The sequence below is a fragment of the Capricornis sumatraensis genome, chromosome 15, assembly GCF_032405125.1.
Source record: "Capricornis sumatraensis isolate serow.1 chromosome 15, serow.2, whole genome shotgun sequence".
Taxonomy (NCBI): Eukaryota; Metazoa; Chordata; class Mammalia; order Artiodactyla; family Bovidae; genus Capricornis; species Capricornis sumatraensis.
Genome location: NC_091083.1, coordinates 74058082 through 74082788, shown reverse-complemented (window position 1 = coordinate 74082788; position 24707 = coordinate 74058082). Strand labels below are relative to the sequence as shown.

Sequence of the window (24707 nt, the reverse complement as noted above, 5' to 3'; positions counted from 1 at the left end):
GGTGCACCGGCTTCAGGAGTTGCAGCTGACGGGCCCTCGAGCGCAGGCTCAGTGGTTGTGGTGCAACAGGCTTAGTTGCTCTGTGGCATGTGGCGTCTTCCAGTGCCAGAGAGCAAACCCACGTCCCCTGCGTTGGCAGGCAGATTCTTATCCACCAGGGAAATCAAAGCAGTTCTACTTTACTAGAAATTTCTTCCTTGTGTCCAGCCAACATGGTGGTTCTAATTCTGCCCTCTGGGGCCACACAGAGCCAGGGACCCCATGTGTGAAAAGAGCGTTCCAGAATATTTCCTTTCCATGAGAAACATCCCCGTGTGTTTCAGACACTCTTCTTCCTCCTGTCATACCATGGTTCTGGGACCTTTCACAGCCTACAGTTCTCTCCATTGAGCCATTCCACCTGCCACCCTCCCTTACAAAGACTGTTACTCAGGATTCACAGAACTCACTGTGGACACGTCCCCAGCCACCAGCCCTCACTCAGCTAACAAGCAAAGGTCGGGGAGACCTCCCAGTGGTCTGTCATATTACATTGTCCCAACCTGTCAGAAGCAGGGAACTTGGATTGCTATGTCTTGAAACGTTCTTCATCTCTCCAAGGACCAAGCAGAGAAATAGATAGGCTTGTGCAACGCCTGCTTTCTAACAGCTCTCGGTACTCCCTGCTGGTGAAACTGTGTGACCCAGTTGGAAGGTATCTCAGAACAACTAGAGAAAAAAATTCCAAGTTCAGCAAGTCACAGGTACTTGAGTCTTATGGGATCTGAGGACTGTGTGAGTTATACGACCCATGCCATGTTCCATGTGGCTGTCATAGAAGGTTTATTTTTTTTTTTTAAGCATTCTATTGCTATGGCCATTCTGTGGGCTGTGAGGGAGAAAAAGAAGTCTCTGCCTTCTATGCATATTCCATCATTTCTTCAGACATCCTAGGAAGGAAATGCTAAGTTGTTAGACAAAACTATTCATTAAGTAGAAATATTTCAGGTCCCCAACTAATTTCATGCAACTTTTTCTTCCTCTTTCCTTGCATATATCTGTTTTTAAGTGGTCATAATTTGTAGTCAGAGAATGACAGTCTTTTCTGCGCTTCAGATTGTAGACTTTACCGGCTACATGCCAGACACTCAGCAAGAGGTTGGAGTAGGTCCAGGAGGTTGGAAGAAGTTCACCCAAGAGGTGCTTGCCTTCCTGGGTAGGAGAGTTGAATCACTGCAATTGGGTTAGTCAAGTGCTTAGTTCACATGGCAACGAGGCCCTCCATGATCCTCTAACAGGGTCCAAACCAGCTGTTTGCTGCTCTCCTCTCGCCGTATGTATTGTTCCTTCTTGGCTTTCATCACGTTTGTGATTTTATGTCGATTTCTATATTTCCCCGTCTAGTGCCTGTCTCTGTCATTAGTCTCTGTGTCCTAGGAAGGTGAAGGTCATGTTTGGTGTTTGCCACTGTGATCTTCCATCGAGCAGGGACTGGCACATGTAGGGGCTAAATAAATGTGTTCAGTGGAAGAGTCCACCCAGAAGAGAGAACCGTATATCTTTTGGGGGAGCAAGAGAAGATGTGACATCTGAATGCCACTGAGTCTTGAATGATAAAGAGGAGGTGGTCCGGGGAGAAGAACAGGGGCACACTGAGGAGTAAGGAGTATTGAGGGATGCTTAGGAGAGGGGAGTGAGGAAGCTAGTGTTCCCTAAGAGGAGATGCATGTGGAAGATAAGGTCAAGTTAAAGCCTGGAGCCATACGCTTGAGGGTCTGATATGCCCCGCTCACTAGTTTGGATGCTCCCCTCTCTTTAGGAAGAAGAGGGAGGGGAATCAGCTAAGTTCTGTGACCATAGGAGTGAATACGATCTCCCCTAAATTACTTTTTTTTTTTAAACTATTTATTTATCTGACTGTGCTGGGTCTTAGTTGCGGCACACAGGATCTTCGATCTTCATTGCAGCACACAGGATCTTTAGTTGCGGCTTGCAAACTCTCAGTTGCAGCGTGTGGGATCTAGATCTGGGACCAGGATTCGAACCTGGGCCCCCTGCATTGGGAGCATGGAATCTCACCCACTGGACTACCAGGGGAGTTCCCCTAAATTACTAGGATGGTTTTTAATACTTAAATTATGAATAAGATCCCCAAAGTACGGTTTTATGTTTTATTTCCTTCTACATACCTTTCATTTCCATTTTGTAGCTGCAACACCTGTCTACATTTTTTTAAATTTTAGGTAGCATCATCATTACCATGAAAACATCCTGTCAACCATGGGCTAAAAACGAAGAATGTGAAAAACCTGAGTTGTCCAATTTTTAAATATATGCTTTGGAGAGGCTCCATTTAAAAAATTTTTTTACCCAGATGTTCAGAGCTACCCAAACATTACTATAAAATGCCACTTTTCATAGAGGCAGCCAAGGTCTTTTTATTATTATTATGCCTTTGGAAACCAATGATTTGTGCCTAAGACAACTCTCTCCATATTATTTTACCCTGAATAGAATGAGGTTGGTTGGGAGTTCTGCCCTAAGGAAATATCAAAACCCCAATACATACTCATTTATAGTTTGAAAGTGAACTCTCTTATCAGATTTCCTTTTATTTCCTGCTGGGGCAGTATGAACAGAACTCAGATGGAGGCAGAGGGTCTGCTGTATATCTTTTCAAATTTATGATTAAGAAGGTCACATATACATTTTTAAACACACTCCTTTTTGATAATAAATGAAGAATGAAACTGTGAAATGTCATCAGAAGCCGAATTACTCATTTTTCTTTCATTCACATACCCCTGCCTGCTGGCTGATTGCCTGCCAATGGTGAGGAAAGGCCCAAGTAACCGAATGCTTCATTTCTTACGGTTTTGCTGTCTGCCTGGAATAGTCTCACTAGTGGAGCAGCGTGCCTGTGGCCAGAGCATTTTAACCGGAAGATGCACTTCTATTCCTGAGCCCCCTTCCTTGCCCCAGGACAATTTTTTAAAATGAATAATTCCGTTTTAGGCTGCGTTTGTCTTCAAACTGTGGCCAGAATGAGAGAAGTGAAAGCTCTTCTCTTCCCAAGTCCAGGCCCACTCAAGATGCTTCTCTTTTATGTTCTGTGTCTGTAAAGCAAGCTCTGAATGGACGCCATGCCTTTGGCATGAGGCACTCTGACAGATCATAGCGGGAGGGGAGGATGTAATCAGGGGATCTGGGCCTCCGGGTCCCTTCCTGTGAGGTCATCCAGCACTGGCTGGATCCTCTGGGAGAAGATCACTGCTTCTACACAGGCGGCCTCCTCTTCACAACACCTTTTGGGTCCTGGTGGCCGCTCCCTCTGCTTGTCCCTGTGGACCCACAGATGATAAACAGCTCTCCTGTCACTGTATTATACCTCGAGTTCCACAGAGTTGCAAAGAGTCGGACATGACTGAAGTGGCTTAGCCTGCAAGCATGAATGCAAAAGTTTCTAAAATATTCCTGGGTGTGTATATGTGCGTGTGTGCACACACAGATATCAGTCATATCTGACTCTCTGTGACCCCATGAACTATGTAGCCTGCCAGGCTCCTCTGTCCTAGAATTTTCCAGGCAAAAATACTGGAACTGCTTGCATTTCCTGCTCCAGGGGATCTTCCTGACCCAGGGTTCGAGCCCGCATGTCTTGCATCTCCTGCATTGGCAGACAGATTCTTGACCACTCTGCCACCTGGGAAGCCTAGGTTTATCATTGCATTTAATACCTCCTCTGACAGGGGTTCATTACCTCTTAAAACTGCCTATTTCATTATCAGATGGGCTCAGCTTTGGAAATTTTCTATGCAGTGCTGAATGTGACTTCTCTGGAACATCTGTTCTTTCTGTGTTAAAGTAAGAGTGACCAGGATTGAATTTGAAGTCAAGCCCTGTGAAAAATGGAGCGAGAGACCTGAAAGAATTTGCCCTCCAGATATTTTACATGCAACCCATAGCTTTGCATATCATAGGAGCAAAGTTACTATGTTTAGATGGGTACGTATTGGGTAAACTCAGAGGGACGAGGTTTTTTTTATTTACAAATATTTGAAGAACTGCCATGTGCAGGTTAGTCATAGTTTTATATCTCTGACAATAAATCTAAGACCCAATAGTTGACATTTAAAGGGAGAAGATTTCAAATCCACACAAGAACTTTTAACTCTCAGTCTCCTAGTGAGGTGCCAAAGTCTCCATCACTTGATATAATACGGGGGCGGTGGGGGAGTGTGGGATTCCACAGCAGGCCTGTGGAGAGAGGACTCCCGCAGTGGAATGCAGCTGAATCAGTGGTGATGATACAAAAGCAAGAAGAGCAGCTGCCACATGTCCAGCATTCGCTGTGTGCCAGGCACCGTGTTCCATACACATTATCTCACTTAGTCCTCATTTAATTCCTCTGAGGTTGGCCTGTGAAGTTCAGAACGTAACAAGGTTAAGGAACTTGCCCTGCCTCATGCAGCCACAGGCCGCGTGGAGGGAAGATAGGAACCCAGGTCTGTCTGATGCCAGAGCTGATGGTTTCAATCCCAGTGGCTGGTGTTAGAATCACCCGGGGAACTTGCTGGCCATACAGACATTTAGTCCTTGTCCTCCTTGTATGACTCAGAGATCTGGGGGCTTTTTCCGCTGAGTGATTCTGGTGTACACGAGTTTGAGCATGGCTGCTCCAGGTCGCCATCATCATTGTCATCATTGTCATCGTCACCATTATTCTAAATGCCCATCTGGCTCTGAGGGTTCTTATAGGGATAACTGTACATCTAGTTCTGCTTTACCTTTTTTTTTTAATTTAAATTTATTGTAATCTGATTTAACTTTTATCCTTTTGAGCTATAGGGCTAACTAACGTCCACTCTTACCCCCTGTCCCCACCAGGCCCTACTTCAATCCATCATTGTTTTGTGGGTTATTTTATGAGCTCAATCATGGAGAAGGGCCAGACTTCATTATGCATATCCTTCAGAGCCCCATAAGACAAATTCCACATGACCACGTCTCCCTTTTAAAGTTAGAGAAATGTTATGGAAATCTCATTATTTCCCATTTTAAGCTCAGTAAAGAACACACCATTTGTTCGGGGTGAGGCAGAATGAATGTCATATTTCTGAAACTGAAGCCATTAAAAGTTTCAGGATGACTTAGGCTTATCCCACCTTGACCTTGGAGGACCTTCCTTGACCCTGTTTCTAGGCAATGCCCCAGGGTTTGGGGGTTGAGGATGGGTGGGAAAAGAGCAGTCTGAACTTCCAGCCCTTTGAAGCAACTGTCACTATCTGACTGTGATTTTTCCCCTTGCACATGTCCCAAAGGAAGCTGGCCAAGAAGCAGAAGGAGACCCAGAGTGGAGCGCAGAGGGAAATGGGGCCCGTGGCCTCGGCCGACAAACCCACTGCCAAGCTCAGCTCCAGCCGCAATGATGAAGGCTTCTCCTCTAGCTCACAGGATGTGAATGGATTCGGTAAGTTGGGCCAACCAAGGGGAAGGGGATATCTGTGGTCCAGCTTGACCCTGGTACCTCTGCTATTGACCCCTCCCAGTGTCAGGTGCTGTAGGACATGGGGGCTGGATGCTTCCCTGGGATCATCTGGATGAAATTTCCCTGAGAAAGACTGGGGGCACCCATCCAGAATCCATCCCAAAGCAGATGGAAATAACGGCAAGTCATCTTAACTTCTGCTTGTGCACAGAAAGCAGGTTAAAACTAAGAAACAAGAAGGAGAGCAGGATTACACACTTAAGGAGAAAAATATGCCATACTGAATTGCGTGTCGTAGAGTTCTCAAAGCAGTGTTTCACATAAACCATGAAAGGTAAATGACTTATGGGTTACGACCCTCTCCATTTCTCAGCTTAGGAAACTGAGGCTCAGAGAAGTGCTTTCTCCAAAGCCCCATGGTTGACGCGTAACTCATTCAGTCCTGGAATCCGTGCCTACCCAGCCTTGCCCAGTTCCCAAGTGGCATTAAGTCAAAAGCAATGGTGTTCTTATGCAGAGTTAACACAGGATCTCAAGCTAATAGAAGTGGCCATGGTTTCAGGGTTGACCCCTGTCCAAAGGAGAACCTCAGGGCTAGTAACCTAAAGCCATCTTGGCAATCAGACTCAAGAGAGCTGACTTTTGCTCTTATGTTTCTGAAAGCCGGTTCTTTTTCTAATTTTCATCGAAATGCTGGATTCCCCAGCTTCTGCTCCAAATTGGGGAAAGCAGGAAACCTAAAGGAATATGAACAGAGACACATGTTCTCTCTACACTGTGCCATTGGCAAAGGGAAGAAATCATATTTTGTAAAAATCACTTCATCATTGTTATTGTTCACTGTTCAGTCAGGAGGTTGTGTCTGACTATTTGTGATTCCGTGGACTGCAGCATGCTAGGCTTTCCTGTCCTTCACTATCCCCCACACTTTGCTCAAACTCATGTCATTGAGTTGATGATGCCATCCAACCATCTCATCCTTTGTCATCCCCTTCTCGTCCTGCCCTCAATCTTTCCCAACATCAGGGTCTTTCCAATGAGTCTGCTCTTTGCATCAGGTGGCCAAAGTATTGGAGCTTCAGCATCAGTCCTTCCAGTGAATATTCAGGATTGGCTGGTTGGATCTCCTTGCATTCCAAGGGAATCTCAAGAATCTTCTCCAACACCACAGATCGAAAGCATCAGTTCTTCAGCACTCAGCTTTCTTTATGGTTCAACTCTCACATTCATACATGACTACTGGAAAAACCATAGCTTTGACTAGACAGACCTTTGTCAGCAAAATAATATCCCTGCTTTTTAATATGCTGTCTAAATTGGTCATAGCTTTTCTTCCAAGGAGCAAGCGTCTTTTAATTTCATGGCTGCAGTCCCCATATGCAATTATTTTGGAGCCCAAGAAAATAAGAAAACAATGTTTCCATTGTTCCCCATCCATTTGCCATGAAGTGATGGGACCAGATGCCATGATCATCATTTTTTGAATGTTGAGTTTTAAGCCAACTTTTTCACTCCCCTCACCCAGTGGTTCTTTGGTTCCTCTTTGCTTTCTGTCATTAGAGTGTTATATTCTGCATATCTGAGGTTGTTGATATCTCTCCCTGCAATCTTGATTCCAGCTTGTGCTTTATCCAGCCTGGCATTTCTCATGATATACTCTGCATATAAGTGATATAAGCATGGTGACAATATACAGCCTTGGCGTACTCCTTTCCCAATTTTGAACCAGTCCATTGTTCCATGTCCAGTTCTAACTCTTGTTTCTTGACCTGCATACAGGTTTCTCAGAAGGTAGGTAAGGTGGTCTGGTATTCCCATCTCTTTAAGAATTTTCCACAGTTTGTTGTGATTCACACAGTCAGAGATTTTAGCATAGTCAATGAAGCAGAAGTAGATGTTTTTTGCAATTCCTGAACCCCATGAACAGTATGAAAAGGCAAAAACAAAAACACATGGATAAGATCAATTTGGGATGACGGGGGTCTATGAGAGGATGAAGACAGAAAGGAAACAAGCACTTATGGACCACCTTTGTCCACAGCACCGCCTGTGAGATGCTTCCTATGCTTGTTCTCATTTTATAGATGAGGCATCCAGAGTTCAGTGTTTGGCTGACCTGCGCACTGGTACACAGCTGTTTCCTGGTGGATCCAGGATCCGAGGCTACCGCAGACCCCTGATTCCTAATCTCACGCACAGCACAGCACCTAGCTGAGGACGTTTACAGAATCCATGTATCTAGGCCCCGCACCTTACTTGCTGAATCAAAACCTCCTGGGGCACCAGGAGTGGGAGTGGGACTCAGGGATATAGATTTTGTAAAAGCCACGCGGGGGGTTCTTAACAGGCAACTTGGTTAGAAGCACTGAACTTTGAAAGAGGCAGCAGAGGGTTTCAAATACTGACGTGCTGCCTTAGGAAAGAGATTTTGCTTGAAACATATAATGATTGAAAAAAAATAGTAAAATGAATACCCATACACCTTTTACCTAGGTTCACCAGTTGTTCACAATTTGCAACATTGGCACTCACTCTCCCTCTGTTTTTCTCTCTCTCATACACACACACGGTACACATACGCACAGTATATACACACACACTATATATACACAATTTTCTGAACCATCTAGATGTAAGTTTTGGACATCGTGATACTCCCACCTCCAGAAAATGCAGCACGTTTCCTGAGAACGAGGACAGCTCTTCAGCATAATTGCAGTAAAATTATCTTACCCAAGAAATGTGACCTTGTTTCAGTCTCTGATAGACCAGTCCATCACTGAATTTCCCCCGTGGCCCTAAAGTGCTGTCTCTTTTATTTGTTACTATCTTTTGGATCCAGGATTCAGTCAAGGTGCTCCTTTATATCTGACCTCCACATTTCCATCACCTTTTTATCTACAGTGTTCTCCGACCTTTAGTTTTCCTTTCAGGATACTGACATCTTTTAAAAATCCAGGCCAGCTGTCCAATACTCCTGAGTCCAGATTCGTCTGAATTTTTTCATCATGACCATATTCAGGTTAAACGTTTTGGCAAAACTGCTGCACAGGTGACATTGTGTACATACTTCCGTTTGCATCATTTCAGTAGAAACTATCACTCTGCTCAACTATCACAAAGCTATCACTTTGCCCACTCTTGGTGATGCTAAGTTTGAGCACTTATTAAAGTTGAGAATTGGGCAGAGTCTTAACAGTACATACTGATTATTTCATGAGCAAATATTTAGCTTGTGTTCCTCAGAGAGCAGAGCAGGTTTACAGTCTGCCTAACCACAAAGTCAGTTCTTTTTGAAAAAAATAAATAAATAAATCTGTTTCCTTTTGGTTGTGCGGAGTCTCTGTCACCTCGAGGACTTTTCTCTAGCTGCAACGAGCAGGGGCCATGCTCCAGGAGCAGTGTGCGGGCTTCTCTTTGCTGCGGCTTCTCTCACTGGGAGCACAGGCTGTAGGCCACGTGGGCTCAGTGGTCGCGGCTCCCGGGCCCTGGAGCTCAGGCTCAAGAATTGTGGCGCGTGGGCTTAGTTGCTCCTCGGCAGGTAGGATCTTGCCTGATCAGGGATCGAACCCACGTCTCCTGCATTGGCAGGCAGATTCTTTACCAGTGGGCCACCAGGGAAGCCCGGTCTCCCCACAGAGTCAGTTCTGAATCCATTCTCCACACAGGTGAATTTCTGGGATTTGTACATTCCAGCAGAGGGCAGGAGAGGCAGAAAAGGGGATGGTAGGGAACTGGGCTTGGTTTCTCCTTGTAGGTGCACGCTGAGCGCCCCCGACCCCATGCCCTGCCTCTGACTGTGTTAACTTGTCACTGACTCTCCTGCTTTTGTTCTGGGCAAGGGAGTTCACTAGCAGGTCTAGCGATTGGCACGTGCTGGCCAAGTGGCACCTATTGACCAAACTCTTTCCCGTCCAGGCCAAGCACTTGTGCACACTTATTCCATTTGTAAAAATGTCGTGGGAGGATTCTGAAGACCAAAGAGATGTGGTCAGAGACACACAACAGACATGATGACACCCAACTTATAGGCATTTGACCACGAGTGCAAACCTGGGGAACACCAGTTTCTTGGATTTCAAGGGGAAAATACCACTTTCATTTCCCCCATGGGCTAAAGCTTGGACTGTTTAAGATGAAAGCACCCAAGACTGGGATGGATTGGCTGGCCAGTGAGGAAGAAGCGGCAGATCCAATCAAATCTAATTAGATGTTTTAAAGTCCAGATACAGTCTTTCCAAGATTGATGTGTGTGTGTTTTATATTTATATACACACAGGCATGACATGCATACATACACAGACGTGTGTATATATACATATTGGATGTGCATTTATTTTAATATTGTTTTTAAGAAAGAAAAAATTCAATCAACATTATACTCAGTCATTAAGACATTTTTGCATTTGTATGAATCAATGAGTAGTTAGGATTCTGTCTGTTTATCTGGTATCCTCAGGCTAGAACCACAGACATGTTCTGGAGATTCTTTTGAAGACCCTGAAATGCATCAGGTACCTTTTAAAATGCTCTGTGGAACCACTTGGATGTGATTTGAGGGGGGGCGGAATGTAAGTAATGCTTACATTGGCGATGTGGAAATTGCTCCTGAAATCACCCTGATGTATGCAAAATTGAATCTATTTTTGTGGCATTAGGAAAGTGACTGGCTTCTGCATCAGTGTCTTTAGGAGGCCCTGAGATTATTCACAAATGTTGAGGCAGCACTGAGCAGAGAATAGGTGTCACATTGGAAAAGATTACAGAGAAACCTGCCCTGAGCAATTATTTCATTACGGAACAGGTGGCCCCTGACCGAATTCAACCTTGGCACCCAACTGTGTGAGTTTGTTTGCCCGGATTTTCAATTCTAAGTGACCACTGAGTTCTACAGCATCCATTCCCTCAAGCCTCCCAATTTTGTAGAGGGCTAGTGACCTCCAGGATACAGGGTTGATGGCTCTCTGTCGGGTGGGCCGTTGCTCTGGAGAGCTTTGGCATTCTTGAAAAAGGAGTGCTTGTCAACAATGTCCATTGTTTTCCGTTTAAAGGATTGCTGGCTTTTATTAAGTAATCTCATTTTGATCTTATTGCCCTGTTTACCTGCTTGTTCTTTTTCTGAGATCTTTGGCTCCCTGGGATCATTTTCTGGGTCTTTCTCCTAGTGCTTTCTTTTCTATATCCCTGTTTAAATCTTCCTTATGTCTTTTGTTCATAGTCTCACTCTCTGCTTGTTTATTTTCAACCCAAATCAAAATGCTTCAAAACAAATCACTGTTGAATTCTGTGATACAAGGCTTAGCTATCTATCCTTCCTGTAATAGCATTTGACAGACTCACTTGCCCATTGGGTACTGTTAGTAAACTCCATCTTCATTTTTTGCTTCTATTCTATTGAATGGTTTCATGTCTGGTAGGTGAAGGCAGTTTATCTCTTAGGAGCATCCCATGCTGGGCCATCAAGCTATCTGTTCAGTAAAGAAGCAAGCATGGTTGAGGGTTTGAAAGAGACATTCAGTGGCCATTTTCTCATTGCTTAGTATATGCCTGTCCCATCCTGAGTCCACGAGCATAGTTTGGGGAGGGGCGTAATTATAAAAATGAATAAAATGGGGCATCATCGCAAATATATGACAGGTGTTTCTACTTTTAAATTCTTCATAGTTTACAAAAGTTCTTTTGTAAAACCCTGGAGCTGTATATCCTTATTCCTGCACCATAAGAGAACTAGCAAGTTTATTCTTACCCCCATTCTACAGATGAAGAAACTGAGGTTCACAGACTCCATACCCCAGATCACACAGGCATTATTTGCAGCAGCATAATAAGGACATGTCTCTCCTGACATTAGGTTTTATCCACTTAGTTCTACAAAAATTTAGAAAAACATCCATAAAAGTACCTACGAAAAATAGCTGTATGAGAATTAGATAATCAGAATCAGGAAAACACAAGTGAAGACAAGAGGGTCAAGGCCAGGTTATTTTAAACTATAGCTCCATTACATGAAAATTTAGTCTAAATAGACAGGCTGGCAACTTTCAAATTCCAATTTGGCTCTGTGTTCTCTAGTAACAAAAACCCAAATAGGAAGATCGTTTGTATTGGCAGCTACAATGTGCTAGACTGTATACTTTATATAAATCCCACTCTTAAGCTTCCTAGGAACCCTATAAATTAGATATTAGTCCCATTTCATCAGTGAAGAAACTGAGATTCAAAGAACTGGAGTAAAGAAAGCCAGTGCTGGAGAAGACTCTTGAAAGTCCCCTGGACTGCAGGGATCAAACCCGTCCATCCGAAAGGAAATCAGCCCTGACTATTCATTGGAAGGACTGATGCTGAAGCTCCAGTACTTTGGCCACCTGATTCAAAGAGCCGACTCACTGGAAAAGACCCTGATGCTGAGAAAGATTGAGGGCAGGAGGAGAAGGGGATGACAGAGGATGAGATGGTTGGATGGCATCACCGACTCAGTGGACGTGAGTTTTGAGCAAACTCTGAAAATACTAGGGCTTCACTGATAGCTCAACTGGTAAAGAAGCCACCTGCCATTCAGGTGACCCTGGTTCAATTTCTGGGTCAGGCAGTTCCACTGGAGAAAGGATAGGCTACCCAGTCCAGTATTCCTGGGCTTTCCTGGTGGCTCAGATGGTAAAGAATCTGCCTGCAATGCGGGAGACCTGAGTCCGATCCCTGGTTTGGGAAGATCCCCTGAAGAAGGGAAAGGCTACCCACTCTAGTATTCTGGCCTGGACAAAGATAGTAAAGGACAAGGAAGCCTGGCATGCTGCAGTTCACGGGGTTGCAGGGAGTAGGACACGACTGTAAGAAATGCTGCGGGAAGAAGGAACCACCCCTATGGACCGTTGAACAGGGCCTTTAATTGGGCGGTCGCTCTCGGGTAGAACTCCCGGGGGCGGGTAAGCAGGAAAGCGAGGGGGGTCTGCGAAGCAAGGGGAGTCTGCGGGCTAAAGGGAGTCTGTGGAGTCTGCGAGGTGTGAGGGGCGGGGAAGAGGTTTTATAGCCCTGGCCGGGGCTCCCATATAAGGAAGAAAACGCGGGCTCAGCGGTGATTGGTGTTCAAGGGCTCCGTGTCGGTTCCTGATTGGACGGTGAGGGCTTCGTGTGGGCTCCTGATTGGTCGGCTTGGTTGCCGGCCCGTCTCCGGGGTGTGTCTGCAGCGCCCTCTGCTGGGGCATGTCCCGACATGCCCGGGCATGCCTCAGCACTCCTGACCTTTCCCTGACCTTTCGTCCTAACCTCGCCCTGACCTTTCAACGACTAAGTGACTAAACAACGGCAACACAGGCAGTTCAGTCTCTCAGTCGTGTTCGACTCTTTGCGACCCCATGAATGACAGCACGCCAGCCCTCCCTGTCCAGCACCATCTCCCGGAGTTCACTCAAACTCATGTCCATCGAGTTGGTGATGCCATCCAGCCATCTCATCCTCTGTCGTCCCCTTTTCCTCAGGCCCCCAGTCCCTCCCAGCATCAGAGTCTTTTCCAATGAGTCAACTCTTCTCATGAGGTGGCCAAAGTACTGGAGTTTCAGCTTTAGCATCAGTCCTTCCAAAGAACACCCAGGACTGATCTCCTTTAGGATGGACTGGTTGGATCTCCTTGCAGTCCAAGGGACTCTCAAGAGTCTTCTCCAACACCACAGTTCAAAAGCATCAATTTGTTGGCGCTCAGCTTTCTTCACAGTCCAACTCTCACATCCATACATGACCACAGGAAAAACCATAGCCTTGACTAGACGGACCTTAGTCGGCAAAGTAATGTCTCTGCTTTTGAATATGCTATCTAGGTTGGCCATAACTTTTCTTCCAAGGAGTAAGCGTCTTTTAATTTCATGGCTGCAGTCAGCATCCACAGTGATTTTGGAACCCAAACAAATGAAATCTGATACTGTTTCCACTGGTTCCCCATCTATTTCCCATGAAGTGATGGGACCAGATGCCATGATCTTCGTTTTCTGAATGTTGAGCTTTAAGCCAACTTTTTCACTCACCTCTTTAACTTTCATCAAGAGGCTTTTTAGTTCCTCTTCACTTTCTGCCATAAGGGTGGTGTCATCTGCATATCTGAGGTTATTGATATTTCTCCCAGCAATCTTGATTCCAGCTTGTGCTTCTTCCAGCCCAGAGTTTCTCATGATGTACTCTGCATATAAGTTAAATAAGCAGGGTGACAATATACAGCCTTGACGCACTCTTTTTCCTATTTGGAACCAGTCTGTTGTTCCATGTCCAGTTCTAGCTGTTGCTTCCTGACCTGCATATAGGTTTCTCAAGAGGCAGGTCAGCTGGTCTGGTATTCCCATCTCTTTCAGAATTTTCCACAGTTTATTGTGATCCACACAGTCAAGGCTTTGGCATTGTCAGTAAAGCAGAAATAGATGTTTTTCTGGAACTGTCTTGCTTTTTCCATGATACAGCAGATATTGGCAATTTGATCTCTGGTTCCTCTGCCTTTTCTAAAACCAGCTTGAACATCTGGAAGTTCACGGTTCATGTATTGCTGAAGCCTGGCTTGGAGAATTTTGAGCATTACTTTACTGATGTGTGAGATGAGTGCAATTGTGCAGTAGTTTGAGCATTCTTTGGCATTGCCTTTCTTTGGGATTGGAATGAAAACTGACCTTTTCCAGGCCTGTAGCCACTGCTGAGTTTTCCACATTTGCTGGCATATTGAGTGCAGCACTTTCACAGCATCATCTTTCAAGATTTGAAACAGCTCAACTGGAATTCCATCACCTCCACTAGCTTTGTTCATAGTGATGCTTTCTAAGGCCCACTTGACTTCACATTCTAGGATGTCTGGCTCTAGGTGAGTGATCACACCATCGTGATTATCTTGGTCGTGAAGACAACAGCAACACACATATGCATAGAATGGAGATGGATCGGAAGCCAAAATAGAGTTATCTGACTCCAGAACCCAAGCTCCCTCTCCTGCACTAGGAATGTAGCTATCACCACTCAACTGTTCTCACCATGTGAGGCTGCTAATGGCTGGGAGAGAGGGAGGGTTCCACACCTCTCCTGATGCTCAATCAGCCTTTCCTCCACATGGGCAGAAGCTGCTACCACCATAGTGTCCTGCATGAAGCCAGTCAGACTCCCACCAAGTGCCAGGCTCTGTGATGAGCATGCCTAGATATGGATCTTAATCCATCCCAACAGTAACCCTCTCCAGTTGGTATGTTTATTATCAGACCCGTTTTTCAGGAGAGGAACAAGGTCTTCCTCAGATCACACAGCGAGTAAATGGTGAGGTTTGGACCTCAGATAGGATGTTCTACTTTCGAAACCAAAGCGTCCTGTCTTTCCTGCAACCTTAAGCTTTCTCTCCATCACAAAGTGGGTGAAAGAAAGAAAGGAGATCAATGTTAATAGCTTTTCTGACTGATGGGACAGGGCCTCTGCTTGGTTTACTCAGCCCAAAATGCCTGTCGCAGGGAAGGACCCATGAGAATTGTCCCACAAGAAACTTCTTAGGAATTGGAGCCACAGGCCAGATGGTCCCATTCCATCCTTGGGCACTCCTGAGCTGGCCCCCGCCCGAGATAGATGCATAGAGAGAGAGCTCACAACCTGTTGTGGGAGACACATGATCCAACAATGAGCATCTCTGCATGATCTAAATATGTATGTATGGATGAATGATAGACCTGAACTTCATGCAAGATCTTCTAGCTGCAATCCTGTATCTGGTTCCAGCTCTTCTGGTACTGACTTCTGTCTTCTTTTAAGCTGAAATCTACTCTCTGTAACTTCCATCCATTCACTCCTGATTGTGCACAGGAGTATGGATTGGCCAGCAACCAGACGCTGGCCCATGTCTGCCCTCTGGTGTCACACAGGGTAATGAAATCAGTCTTTCCGTTCCTGCTGCTCCCAGCCCCAGCTTTGGACTGCTGCCAGCTGTGTGCCCTGCAGGTCCTTCCCTCAGGCTAAGCAGCCCCCACATCAGCTATCAGCCTTCCTCAGTACACATTTCTGTTTTCCAATCTGTTCAAAATCTTGATTGGCACATCTGTCTCCATTTAGTCCATGTCCGTGGAGTGTGTGGTTTCCGAGTCTGTGCCGGGCCAAATTAACTGGAAGTTCAGAGAACTGCTACCCCCTCACTCTCTACACACCTGGGTTCAGAACACACTGCTCACGTTTGAATTAACCTCCAAATGCCCATCATGGCTCTGCCTCCTGCAGAGCTTATGCGGGAGGGATTTGAGGGGCCCAGGTAAAGACTTTCTATTTCATCTGTGCTGTGCCTTCTTGTTGGATTTGACCCTGTTATCCCAGAGTACTAAGATATTTTTGATATCTGGTTGTGTCAGCCAAGGAGCTCACTTAATCCTCCCAGTTTGGGGCCTCAAATTATAATAATTATTAGATTACTAATATTCATCATACCAGCTATTATCTATTGAGCATTAATTATGAGCTCGCTTCCAACTGAGCATTTTATGTGCATTATCTTGTCTCATTGGTGTGCTGGGAAGATTAAATAACTGTTATGATTATCCCTGATGATTTACAGGTGAGGAAACTGAGGTTTTAAATAATAAAAAGGAGCTTGCCTAAGGCTTCATAGTTTTAAATAGCAGGCTTTTAAGCTGGAACTTAAACCTGGGTCTGTGTGACACCCCTAAGCCCATAGCCAAGATCATTCCTATATGCCGCCTTCTGTAAGATAGATGTTATTCTCCGTGTTTTATAGAGTTGTTGTTCAGTTGCTCAGTCATGTCTGACTCTTTTCCACCCCATGGACTGTAGCACACCGGGCTTCCCTGTCCTGCACCATCTCCTAGAGTTTGCTCACTCATGTCCGTTGCATCAGTGATACAATCCAACCATCTCATCCTCTGTTATCCCCTTTTCCTCCTGCCCTCAATCTTTCCCCGCATCAGGGTCTTTTCCAACGACTCGGCTCTTTGAATCAGGTGGCCAAAGTATTGGAGCTTCAGCTTCAGCATCAATTCCTTCCAATGCATATTCAGGGTTGATTTCCTTTAGGATTGACTGGTTTGATCTCCTTGCTGTCCAAGGGACTTTCATTTTATAGAGAAGGAAACTAAAGTTTTCAGTTTCAGACAGACATTGAGACATTTGCTCAAAGTGTAGTCCCCAGATCAGCAGTATCATAATCACCTGGGATCTTCTAGGAGGCAACTTCTTGTGCCTTTCACCAGGCCTGCTGAACCCAAACCTCTGTGGATAGAGCTCAGCAATCACTTGTAGCTTGTGGGGTCTTAATTCCCCCAACCAAGGATTGAACCTGGGCCCACAGCAATGAAAGTGCTAAGCTCTAATCACTGGATCGTCAGGGTATTCCCCACAACCACTCTTTTTAAAAAGCCTTCTAGGTAATACTGAGGCACCTTAAAGTCTGAGAATCGCTGGCCAGTAGTAAAGCCCAGGACTATGAGATTCCAAAGCCCTAGTTTTTCTGTGTGCCGGATTGACTTTGATAGTACAGTTGCAGGCACACTGAGAGAGAAAAGCTAATTTCCCCTTTCTCAAGGTGGATCCACCAAGAAGAGGGGCTTCCTAGAGATGCTGGACCTGAAGGCTGCTAAAGCCTGTATATAGCAGTGACGGCTCCTAAACCCAGGGGTCCCTTTGAAACCATCTCTGGAACTTTCTCTCCTTTTGTCTGAACAGCTAACAACCTGAGAATCAGACTAGAAGGAGTGGAAATTTACAAGGAAAAGCAATCATGAGTCACACGTTGAAACTAAAAGCTCATCAGAACATTGTGAAAAGGAATAAAAAGAAAAACACAAAATTCTGTCTGCAGGGACAATTGTATTTTCTGGTTGTTCCAGGATTAAACTGAATCCAGGAGAATTGAATGTTACAAGCTAGCCACCACAGTTTTATTGAATATTTTATTGCGATTATTGAATATTTTGCAATCATCCTCTTGGCTGACAGATTTAAAGGACACACTTATTAAGTTCCTGGCAACCCAGAGTTGAGTGGAATAGTTCATTCCTTGGAAATGGAAATTTAAATGCCTTGAGAAAGTAAACAAATTCTTTCACATACATTAAGGAATTAAACTAAGTGTCAGAGAAGGATATTAGACTCAAAGGGGGACGTAATAGACCATCAAAACTAAGAATTATCTTAGACACCATCTGTCCCTGCCTTCTCATCTTAAAGATAAAGAACTGAGTCCCAGAAAATTTTCTCAAGGTCAGCCATTGAGTCAGTAGTAAAACCTGGGCTAGAGTTGGGAGCTGTAACCACTCTGGTCCTTGTCCCCTGGTCCCCTTCAGAGAAGGGAAGTATAGTCAAGAATGGTTTGTCTTCTGATTTCTGTAGACCCCCAATCTGATTTCTGCACAAATCGAACCTTCTCAGATTGAATTATACTTTTCATCTCCTGGTTATGGGAATAGCTGAGGTGTTCCTTTAAATATTCATTGACTGCCAACTATATGCCAAGCAGGGTAGGGATTGTAAAGATAAATAAGACATGGTCTGTGCCTTCAAGGATATTACTGTCCTCCAAGAGGAGACCTGTAAGTGGATTAGTTTCAATAAATGTGATAAGTGATAAAGAAAAGGCATGTATAGAGCCCTAGGAACACTGATCAGAGACTCAGCAGGTGATTAATTCTGCCTAAGTGAGTTAGGCAGTACTGTCTGTGAGGGAATGGATTTTGATTTGAAGAAAGTGCAAGAAAAAGATCCTCCCAGATAGAAAGGAGAAAGGCTTGTAAGTGTAAAGGATATGGTGAGCTCGAGGAAGGGGCCTTGAGGTATAGGGTGCTTTCTTTTGAGATCATTTTGGCCAGAAATACAGCTGGAACGGTAGCAAGAACCTGCTTGAGAAGAAACTTGCATTTCCTGATTTCAGTTCACTGGCTTAAATTCACTTTCCAAGAAGGGTACCAGTTTGGAAATTAGGATGATCCCAGTGTTAGGTGCTCTAGCATATTGTTGGAGCCTGGCCTCATATTCTCTTCAATTTGTATCGATTCTGCTTTCCTTTATGAATAAGTAGGGACAACATTTTTGTCAGCCACAGACGTTCACTTTTCATTGTGAGCTGGCTAGCCATTCTTCCTCAGGAAGAGGAAGAGATTCAGGAAAGCCGCAAAGCTGAAGTTGCTTTTGACAATTTATGCGAGGCCACTACATCTTGAGAAGAAAATAGAATTGTTCTCTGCACCTCCCAGGTGGTCCTGAACCGCAACAGGGCACTTAGGAAGTGCTTGTTAAAGTAATCAGGGATAAAGAAGTGATGTTGCAAATGTGAATATACAGTTGCTAGGGAGCAGAATGATCTGAGCTTGGAGACCAGACCTTTTTTCTTTTCCCTCAGCTCCAAGCTACAGCCTCGATAAGTTGAAAACATTGATAATAATTCTACATCTAACGTTTTGTGAGTAATTCCTAAACAAAGTACTTTATGTGTGTCGTTTCCTTTCCTATTCTCAACAGTTCTATGAGGCAGATAGGGAAACTAAGGTGCAGAGATTTTAAGTAACTTGCTAAAGGACACGCAACTCCAGGAAACCAGACCCAGGATTGAACCTGGATTTGTGATTCACCTATCAGCAGCCTGTCCTTGAAATGCTTTCTTTGCTTGACTTTTGTTGCTGATAAGTTGCTCAGTCATGTCCAGCTCTTTGTGACCCCATGACCTGCAGCATGTCGGGCCTCCCTGTCCTTCACCATCTCCTGGAATTTGCCCAAGATCTTGTCCATTGAGTCAACGATGTCATCCAACCATCTCATCCTTTGCCACCCTCTTCTCCTTATGCCTCCAGTCTTTCCCAGAATCAGGGTCTTTTCCAGTGAGTCAGCCCTTAGCATCAGGTGACCAAAGTATTGGAGCTTCACCTTCAGCATCAGTCCTTCCAATGAATATTCAGGGTTGATTTCCTTTAGGATGGACTGGTTTGATCGCCTTGCTGTCCAGGGCACTCTCAAGAGTCTTCTCCAGCATTAATTCTTCAGCACTCAGCTTCTCTGTGGTCCAACTCTCACACCCCTACATGACTACTGGAAAGACCATATGGCTGTAGCTTTGACTATATGGACCTTTATCAACAAAGGGGTGTCTTTGCTTTTTAACACACTATCTAGATTTGTCATAGCTTTCCTTCCAAGAAGCAAGCATCTTGACTTTTACCCTCCTAGATTTTCTTATTCCTCTCCAGCCATTTCTTCTTATGCTTCTTTCTTGGTTCTTCTTCTACCCATTCAAACATCCCAGAACTTAGTCCAGAATCTTCTCTTTTCTTCTTACGCTCAGTCTAAGTGGTTGGTGATGACATTAAATGAGATAAAGAGCCTAATAAGAGGCCAGAGTTGAAGCAGAAGAGAAATTCAAATCTAGACAGGTAGGTTTGAAGTGCTGTTGAGTCACTGAAGAAATGTCAAGCTGGCAGTTGGATTTTGAGGCTTGGGGCTGAGCAGGGGAGTCTGGCCTGGAGGTATAAATGTTGCTACATTATACATACAAAGTGATTGAAGACTTCCATGAATAGGGAAACTGAGGCACGTTGAGATGAAACACATTGCCAGGTGTCACTTAGCAAGTTAATGGAAGAACAAGAACATTTAACCAGGACTTAGCTATTAGCAATGCCTACAGAAAAGCAGTCAATTAAAGCTGAGGGCAAAACAAGGGTCTGTGAAAGGGGCTATGTGACTAGTCCAACTACAGACCTTCTGGTCATCCACCTAGACCCTGTGATGGAATTGAGAAGTGTGAAGAAGTTAATAGATTAGATGGCCTCACAGTTGCCTACTCAGCCAGGACTATGACAGGATCTCAGTATTCAAAACACACTTTTCTGAATCAAAATAGAAAATTTTAAATTTCTAAAGTCGGATTTATATATTGGTGGTTAGGAGTGGAAATTCAGTGAAGGGGCTATAATATTGACATAATCACAAAAGTTGAGGAGCCCATGTCAAGTTCTTGCCCAGGTGGTAGGTTGCCCCATTGCCCAGAGAGGAAACATCTTTGCAAAGCAAAATTCAAGGAAGTTGGAAGATCAGAGTGCCAAGGACAGGCAAAATCCCTTTGTCCCCTACATTGCCATCGCCGTCATTTTCCAGATAGTCTTCTACGTACTTCTGAAGGAGTATGCCATGATGTTTAGTTAAGCTGACTCAGTAAGATGCTCTTGAGTGGATTGAGAGGAACTACCTAAGCCACCAGATATCTGTTATATCTCTAACCCACACCTATCTGTAGAGTGGACAGATGTGAAGTGAAAAGATCCCCCAATCACAATGCTAAGTGTTGGTCACACAGACAAGATAAGGACAGCTCTGCTCCCCCAAGTCCCATGATATTTCAGGGAACACAGACACAGCGATATGGCATGGTGCATCTAACAGAGGAATGCGTAGAAGCTACAAAGAAAATGGTGTCTGGTGAAGGGAGGCTCTTCTGGCCCACTAACCACGTAATTCATCTCTCTTCGGGTGATTTACTCTTCACTGTGCCAGCCATGTGAATTGACTCCCTAATTATGTGGAGGCTGGAAATGAAAGTAAAATTTCAATCCCTTGGCAGTAAAACAAGAGGAAATGTGTGAAGCATGATATCAGAGATACATTTAGCAGAGACACGGTATAGAGTAGTCTTGACACGCTCCTTTCCCTTACCTTCCACGTCTAGCTCGACACCGTCTTTGGACTAGTCTGCATCTTCGATATATCTGGAACCCATCCGCATCCACTCTCCCCATCCTTGTCCAAGTTATCCTCATCTCCGACCTCAGTAAGATCCCAAGCCCCTAAGTAATCTTTTTATTCCTCCGTGTCATCCTCTCATTCATTTTCTTAAAGGCAAATGTGAATATGTTGCTTCATATCTCCCTGGTTTAAAACAATTCTGTGGCTCCTGATTTTCCTTAAGCTGAAAACCAAACTCCCCATTCAGATCTTATATACAGATCTTGCCCTCATTTCTCCCAAGGTCTCCATTTCACTCCCCCTCTTCCTGTGCGCTCCAGCCACGCTGCCTTCTCTACCCGCTCCACCTTTTCCGCACCCGTTCCCCTGCAGGGCCTTTGCTCTGTCTCCCCCAGCGTGGACAGACTGCAGCCCACAGGCCAAAGCCAGTCTACTCTTTGTTCTTATGAATAAAGCTTTATTGGAAAAGAGCCATGCTTATTTGTTCACATCTTAGATAAGATGTGCATAGATGATTCTGTGCTGCCATCAGTAGCGTTGAGTATTTCCTACTGAGACCATCGAGCCCACGAAACCTAAATATTTACTCTCTGGCCCTTAACAGAAATGTTTCACAACTCCCCGTTTAGAGCACTGGATATTCTCACGCTCTTCCTCTAATTCACTCCTTTAGATCCCAATTCATGGATTTCTCCCTTTTCCCCCCAGACCAGATTGGATTCCTTTGGTAGGTGCTCCCATAGAATTCTGTCTCCTCAGTACAGACCTCATCTTCCAAGCGTGTTGAAGGTGCATCTCTTCTGACAGTTGGCAGAATCCAGGAGGGGAGGACCATTTCTGCTTGTTTACTGCTGTGTCCCCACCCCAGCATGTGGCATGGTGTGTGACACAGAATAGACACCCGGAAATTCTTCTTTAGTTGAATAGATGGATAAATGGATGGATGTATAGACAGATGGGACTCAAGCTTAGCCATGCTAAGAATAAAAAGGAATATCTAGAAAGCCTGGTAGAGCTGACACTATACACTGTTGACCTACTTTTTGCATTCAGAATTGAGTGCAGCAGAGAAGGGAATCAAAGAATGTTTCTTTGCCAGACAGTTGATATCCAGATCTTAGCGTATCTTCACCCCTTGCCACCAACCTGTAGTCTGCCAACACTGAAGGGAATTTTTCAAGTCCCTTTTCTGCAAAATTGGGAGCTGCTACTCAGAATATCCACAGTAGTCAACTGTCGGCTGCTCTGGTAATGTGATACAATCATTCCTCTGTTCGTAGGAAAAGGGAAGGATAACAGCCAGTGGTCTTCAGACCAGACACAAACAGAGGCAGAGACTTGGAAAGGCTTCTATATGGCTCTGTCTTGGAAGAAAACTCAGGAGGGAGGTATGACAGATGGTGCTTATCCACTGGCTGGATGGCCTCACAGGTAGCCATGAGAACATCAGTTATCTGGGAATGTTCTGGGAGATGATGGGCATCCGTTACATGGATCCAATCTCTATAGTCAAGGAGATGTGGCTTCTTCACATGATTTGTCTTGGGAGCTGAGATGTTTCATTAGTTACTGAAACTCACTTGCTAAGTAAAAAGGAAGAAATTTGAACTGTGTTGGTTTTTCAGATGAGTAGAAGCCAAAATGAGCTGATAGAATATCAGTGGGACCTGGGATTAGGCTTCTTGGAATGCTTCAAGATGATCCAGGAAAGTCTTAGGAAGGAGATGAATCTTAAAGAATAAGCAATCAGAGGTTGTTAAGGCAGAAAAGAAGCATGTTATTGCTGCCTGTGCTTTGGTATGAGACATCATGTCAACACTTAATGGCATAAAACAACCACCATTATATTTTTGCTCTTAATTCTATGGTCTAGGAGTTGGGGCAGGGACCAACAGGAATATCTTGAAAATGAGCAGACTCAGATGGAATGACCTGAATGGCTGGAAGTAATGGGGATGCCTCTCCACGGGCCATATGTCTGGGTCTTCACTTCCTCCTCAAGTGGCATCTGCTGGGGATGAGCAGAAATGGCTCCTTTATTTGCGTGTCTGACCCTTGGTTGAAATGACTAGAACATCTGGGGATGCTGGCTCCTCTTCCTATGCATCTAACTTAGTCTTCTCTGTAGCAAGGCAGATTCATGATAGTCAGACTTACTGCAAGATGGTTGACTTCCCCCAGAGCAAGTGTTCCGAGAAAGCCAGGAGGAATGCCAGTCCTCTTAAAACTAGGTTGAGAACTGGCCAGCATTATTTCTGCTCCATATTAATGTTAAAAGTAGCCACAGGTGAGCAGTACAGAAGCAGGTTCCCCCTGTCCATAGGGGAAATGGCACATACCTATAAGAAGGGAAGGAATGAATGCTGGTCATCTTGGAGATAAATTACCTTGTTGTCCTAAAAGAGAATATATGTACCTGGACACAAAGGTGTGAGAGGTCTACTTGGCTGATAAAATGAAGACTAGGAGTAGCAATACTTTGCACAGCCCCAGTTTCCACGTAGGCTGCAGTGATAACTCTTCCGTTACTAGCACATGGTTGTCAAGGTCTCTAAAGGTCTTCAGAATCTTTAAAGAGCTTTTGCTCTCACGCACAATTTCTTGTGAGTGTAAATGTATTCCCTAAAGGACAGAGTCCAAAAGACATCAATAAAATTAACTCTTCCCTGGAACTTGAGAATGTGAATGACAAGAGACAGATGTTGGTGTCTTTGTCCAAGGTGCTGTTTCTCCTTGAGATCAGGCTGACCCTGATCCCTTTCTCAAGAAGTCCTTTCCCTAGGACTTGTAATCATGAGTGGTTTGCTGTCCCTGGAGTATTTGGATTATTAACTCCCTGGGGTTACATGGTAGGGAATGAACCTACAAAGGTAATTAAGGACTGTGTCTTAAAGATTGTGAAAAACTAGAGAGTTTGGAATTTGTAATGTTTTCTGCAAGGAGCTTGCACAGATTTTGAGATGTGGAGAAGCAGAATGGAGTCCAGTTTCAAAAAGAGCATCCCAATAATAGTGAGGAGAATGTATTGGACTGGGCTGGGAGTTAATAAGACTAACAAAAAGTAAATATTGTGTCTGCATATAACAGATTCAAGGAAAGTGACTTAGCACAAAACTCTGGTGCACATGGACGTTTTGTTTTACACATACATCCACACCCACGCATACACACATACCTGTTTACAGAATTAATAGTCACTACAGATTGGTGTGGCCAACTCTTTGTAATGAAGCAGGTGATAGAGGCTGTCCTAGAACATTCCATTCTTGGGACTGTTTTTAAGCCTAGCAGTATTGATTAAATTTCCATCCTTGCTGTATATTTTCTTTTTCAGTCAGTATTTTGATGATTTGGTGCCTGAAAATACTTGGACATGTTTGATTTTTGAAATTAGTGTCCTTATTCAGTTAATGTCTCATTGGGCCAGTTCAGTTTTTCCAAGGTGAACACCCCTTTCATCTTCAGGGTCTTTGATCTGAGTTGACTGAAATTCCCTCTGATCTATAGATGTGACAGAGGATCAGAAAGTAAGCGAGTCCTTCCACACTAGCAGAGTCACTTC

The 24707-nt window shown here is 44.5% G+C and overlaps 1 protein-coding gene across 1 annotated transcript in view; it reads left to right on the top strand.

Annotated features, from left to right (window-relative positions):
- The window catches only part of PTPRT (protein tyrosine phosphatase receptor type T), an 815678-nt gene that overhangs the window by 685033 nt on the left and 105938 nt on the right, over positions 1 to 24707 (top strand). Inside the window, exon 16 of the mRNA XM_068986822.1 lies at positions 5301 to 5449. Within this exon, the coding sequence (XP_068842923.1) occupies positions 5301 to 5449 (149 nt within the window). The remainder of the gene's footprint in view (positions 1 to 5300; positions 5450 to 24707) is intronic.